Below are 5,520 nucleotides of genomic sequence, written 5' to 3'. Positions count from 1 at the left end.
GTAGATACGTTGCCAGGTCTTGTACGGGGCGCACCACGAGCCGCCCAGGTCCAAGGTAGTTGAAGTTTGGTGTGCTGGGTCTGGGTTGAACATGACATTATATCTGGGATCATTGCCGACCCAGCCTCCGAAACCACAGTCAAGGTAGAGGAAGTCGGCAGAAGAGACAATGACGTCGTAGCCTTGAGAAGTGAGTTTCTTGATGTTTTCTGGACCCAGGTTCCATGATTGCATGATCACGTCCTTGGGGACAGTGTGCGCATGCATTCCGCCGAGAAGGACATCTTCCCACATGATGAGGCGACGGGAGGGGCGGTCTTTGAAAATCGGATAAGCTTTGTCGACCCATATCTGAAGTAGGTCGTTGAAGTCACGCTTAGAGTCCTCAGCGAACCAATCCCGGATAATGCTGCTGAAATTGAAGCAGTTAGGATGCACCTCGTCGCCACCGGTGTGGAAGAAATTATCTGGGAATTGAGTACTGAGCTCCTTGTAGACATTTTCCACGACCTTGTAAGTTCCGTCGTAGATGATATCGAGTTGACCTGGGTTTGGTTCGACTGCAGTGTGAAGCGCCCAAACATCATTAGACCACCAAGAATTGGCGCAAGCGATCATCTTAGGATCGACTTGCTCCCAACCCTTTGCAGAGTGGCCTGGCATATCAGTTTCCGGGACGACACGGATTCCACGTTCCCTGGCGTATTGGACAATGTGGCGGATATCTTCTGGCGTGTATACTTCACGGGGGGAGTAGGCGCCCTTCGTCATTTGGGGATAGCGGTTAATCTTGACAGGCCCAGGACTGAGAGTCAGTCATGTGCCAATGGAGAACATTGAGCTTCGCTAATGCCATTCCGTCCAGTTGTTCTCTGATTTTCTTTGGGCTAATGAAATTACGACCAGTATCGACCATGATGCCGCGATACGGATACAGTGGCTGGTCCTTGATGGAGACTGGCTGTTCGACGATCAGTCGCCAGTAGCCCTCGGCAATGATGATCTGCTGGAGTGTAGTAAAGGCATGCATAGCTCCCCAGATGGTGTTGGCAGTGATATCAATAGAATGAGATCGTTCTTTGATGTCCAGAGTGTAGGATTCATCAACGCCATGCTGTAATTCGGCCCGCTCGTTTTTGACTTTAACATTGACCATTCTGACCAGGGAGCGCTGTGGTGGCCAAACGCTGTCGCGCTGTGCCTTTGAACTGCCCGGGAACGGCTCAAATGTTGGAATTGGTTTTTCGACCACGGCAGGAGTCCATCTGATAGTTCTGATTGCGTCGGATGCGCGCCTCCAGGCGGCCCTGAGAAGATAGTTGTTGGGTCCTCTAAACTCAAGTCTTTCACTGATATGGATGGGCCCGGAAGTCCCCCAGGTGATATCAGCTGGAGCGGGTAGTGGGTTAACATCGACAGCTTCAACTGCAACACCTGCCAAGCATGTAGCTGTGGCCGCGGCCTGTAGCAGCCGCCGGAGGTGCATGCTGGGAGGGTCAAACTAATGTCGCTCAGTTGAAGGAAGGAATGGGGTTGGATTCCGTTGCTGATAATTTTTTTCCTCTTGGGAGCGGAGCAGCGTGCCTTATATAGCAACTGGGGCTGATTGATCGACACCCTTTTGAAGCTCCCGGGGTACTTTACCAGGACTCCACAGCCAAACCGAAAAAAACAGAAAGTGGGAAGACGGTCCTTGGAGATCCACAAACCTGGTTTCTCAATTTCATGCAACCTCAGCCAAGAATACGAGTGGAGGTACATAGAGAAGCCTCCACGTTGAGAGGGCTTTGTGTAATGCCCAACGCAGTGTGACATTGGGCTTAGGTAATTGCGTAAATGGCACATGAAGCCTTCTTCTGCATTCCCCAACGGGACGAAAGAAAACCCCATCTTGCTCTGCGCGGAATGGCCGCCATCGTTGGTGGGTTGGTGTTTGGAGTGTCTCAAGGGACCGGCTCTAACATTCCTCAGCCTTCCGAGAGTTGACAGTTGGGTAATTGTTGATGCAACATCGACATGTTAAGAGTCACTGTAACTGTGGGGAGACCAATGAGCTATGTCCCTTGATGTGATTTATGGTGCTTATGGAGGTTGTGGCTAGCAGGATAGCGCAAGCCATGATCACTCGATAATGTGCCATCTCCAGCCTAAGATACGACAGGGTTAGCGACCACGCCACATCACATCCTGGCTTCAACGGCCTTGAGTGTGCATACGGTGCATACGATTTCATTTCCTGATATCTAATTGCTGTGGCTGAAAAATAACGCTTTGACGACTCAATCATCGCCATCTCAGCGTCTATCGTACATCGATCATATCCCAAACAAGAAGGATGAGACGATCAGAAATAGAATTGAATGCCGCATGTTGAAGCGTGGGTCTGCTCTCATATATATTGGTTTTCAGTGTGTGCCCAACGTCGCCTTGGCCATACATTAATCACTAATTTGATGTGAAGGAGTGGGTGTTCTTCAAATTTGAAATAACTAGTTCGATCGGAGGACCGGAAGAGAGTCTTCTAGAAATTGATACGGGGCAACATTTTTCAGGTTCGTATTTCTAAGGATTGGTTTGATGTAGGGCGAAATTTGCGGGCCAAACATGATTCCCGGCTTCACATCTTGATATCCTTTTCATTTCGTTAGCATTTACGGAGTACCGATATTTGCAAGCCCCGCCACACTTCTTGGTTGTTGCGCCTATGGCCGTTCCTTGTCGTAATCAGAAGTTGACAGGTTCCACGAGGTCAATTCCGTTGTGATAAAGTTCTGTAGGTATTCAAGCGGCGCCATCTGGATCTGTGGTGGTCTAGCCCAGGTGCCTAATGAGTAGTAAATCGGGAGGCAGGAATGTGTGAAGAACTTCGGGGAGAAGAATATGGGGTTCTGGAGAAGACAAAGGGGCACAGAACAGGCGCGTGGAGAATGTCAACCGTAGAGGCCCAGGTAGGAGAATGATGACGATGATGCTGCCTAGATAATTCGTTGCGTTCTTGCTGCCGACCCATCAAGGGTAGTCAGGGGTAAAATTCTATCACGAACTTTCCCCGCAGACCAAACAACTACGCTAAAGGGGCGTAAAATGACCTTCCAGCATCCGTGAAAAACAAGCCGCGAGCCCCTGCACTGCGGCTCGTCCGCGCTGCCATTGCGGCCGTTGACTGACCATGTTGATGGTATCATCGTCTCGTCGCATTGGCCGATCGACCGCCTTCCAATGGAACAACACTCTCCGCACCCATCAACACCCATCTTGGATGGATTTGATGTGATGACGTCGTTGATTTGGGTCTGCTGCTACTTGCGCCGCAACAACGAAAGGGAGAATTCGTGAGATTTTGTCGAAGATAGGAGTTTGGCAGGCCATTAAGCGCTGAGTGAGGCATGAATCCTCATTCCAGGTTGGAATATTGGAAAAGCGGGACTTCGGGCTCCGGGTTCGCAGCAAGCATAATACCTGGCTTCTTTTTCATGTTCCTGCGTCAGAAAACTCCTTCTGGATGGATACAAATTGGCAGGGAAGCCCCGTCTCATCAAAAACACCCCACATTTGCTCAACTAGCAGGAAACGAGGATTGAAACATCGTGTCCCCTTGTCGGATGCGCAATCCAGAGCACTGTCCATCTCCGTGGGAGTCTGGCACGCGAAAATAATTCTGTCATCACTAAATGGCATTCATGCAGCTTCTCAACTAGATATTCAGCTCTGTATTGCGGTCTTGAGAGTCCTATCCGTCTACAGGATCTCCATCAGCAACAACAAAGATATTCACATGGAAAATACAGAAAATATGAACGATAAACAGGGGGGATAATTTTGAGATTGTCATTGCGCGTAAATACGACGCAGGAAAAGATACCATTGATTCGTTTGGAGTGCCTTGACAAATTCCTTCTCGTTGCAGGCCTCCAAACCACATTACTCCATATCACCTGCATTTCTTGATATCGATCTGACCACAACAAGCAGAGCCTTGATATTCTGGACGGGAGACTTCATGTTGAGCAGCCAGCCACACATCGCGCAATGTGATTACCTGTCTCTGCAACCGAGGCGTAGAACGACATCGGAAAAACAACCGCATGGGATGTTGATTAAAGCATGCCATCAAATGGACCCTACCCCAGAATCAGTCCTGGAGGGCGCCTGGGTTGTTTGAATATGACATACTGAGCGGGGCTACTGTTAGATGGATACCGGGAGGCATGACCCTTCCCGTGTGCAGTGTATTATCATGTTAAATCGAATATTCTCCTCAATAGTCAATAGAAGTCGTGTATCGATTCGAATAGAGACAGAGGCCCAGGGACAGAACTTTGCTTCCGGGTCATCATGCATTCAAGTTGGATATATGCGCCCAATGAAGGTGACTCACGTAACTATACGAAATTACTATCTCTCAAGCTACATTCCTTTTCCGGCAAGGTGCGGTAGGTTTCCTGTTTAATTTTGAAAGTATGATTCGTGGAATGGAGGTAACATAGTTTTGTTTCATTGCAAGCAGAACAATCTACATCCTCCTGTCAATGTTTCGTTGTCCTAACTCAGGGCGCCCTTCGGATCCTCCCCCCATCCATTAGGTTCCAGGCCCAATCATATCTTCGAGAGAATCAAACACGAAAGGTAAAAGTGTCAATAAGGTTAGAGATTTAAGGGGGCGGAAGAAAGAGGGAAAATAGAGAGTGAGTGTATCCTACCTCGCGTTCGCGGCACACAATCAAAATTTGTAAAAGGATTTAAGTTAACAATTGTCCTCCACCTAACTAATACCTGGAACAATTGACTAATAAAAAAAATAGAACAGGCAGATAAGAAACATTCCCAAACAGTACTCCACAGGGCCATGATACTGCACAAGAATAAAACTTGAAGCGCCCAACATTTTAGCCGGAAGGAGGCAGATATTCTGAACGAAGGGACGTAGAACGAACCATCGTGAATCACGAGGCCGCCATAGGCTTCCAGGTCGCTGGCTTGCTCATCCAAGCACAAGCTGCACAATAGAGCAGCAAGAACTGGAATGACGGGGCGGTAAGTGAGAAAACTACTCGAGATTTTTAAAAAAAATAATAAAAAAAAAAAAAAAAAATAAAAAAAGGGGGGGGGGGGCGGGGGCCCTTCTTCCTCTCCCTCTCTCCTTCCTCTTTTTTTTTTTTCTTTTCCGTTTTTTATTTTTTTTCTTTTTTTTTTTTTTTCTTTTCTCTCTTCTCCCTCCTCCCCCCCTCCCCCCCTCATTCTTCTTTTTTCTCTCTTTTTGTTTTTGATTTTTTTTTTTTACTATCTTCCGCCCATCTCTCTGGCGCCACTTCAGGGGCCGACGACCCCACTCCTCTACAGACCCATGCTGACCCCCCCCTCACTGTTTTTTCCTTTTCTTGAGCTCGTCGTCCCTTTGGAGGCGGGCGGGGTTAGGGGGGGTGTGTGGTGCTTGTCTTCTTTTTCTCTTTCTCTGTTCTTCTCTCCAACCCCTCTCTATTACTTTCCTTTCCTACTTTTTTTTATTCTTCGCTGTGTCAG

At 48.2% G+C, this 5,520-nt stretch overlaps 1 protein-coding gene across 1 annotated transcript in view; it reads right to left on the bottom strand.

The window, feature by feature from the left end:
- HCAG_06040 (hypothetical protein) overlaps window positions 1-1,486 on the bottom strand; it is a gene marked incomplete at both ends in the record, with an annotated part of 2,412 nt that extends 926 nt beyond the window's left edge. The window contains 2 exons of the mRNA XM_001538385.1: window positions 9-805; window positions 936-1,486. Coding sequence (XP_001538435.1) covers window positions 9-805; window positions 936-1,486 — 1,348 coding nt within the window. The remainder of the gene's footprint in view (window positions 1-8; window positions 806-935) is intronic.
- Window positions 1,487-5,520: the final 4,034 nt, after the last annotated feature.

This window comes from Histoplasma capsulatum, genomic scaffold, assembly GCF_000149585.1.
Source record: "Histoplasma capsulatum NAm1 scaffold_7 genomic scaffold, whole genome shotgun sequence".
NCBI lineage: Eukaryota > Fungi > Ascomycota > Eurotiomycetes > Onygenales > Ajellomycetaceae > Histoplasma > Histoplasma mississippiense.
Note: the sequence above shows the minus strand (reverse complement) of the source record. Positions and strands in the feature narration are given on the sequence as shown.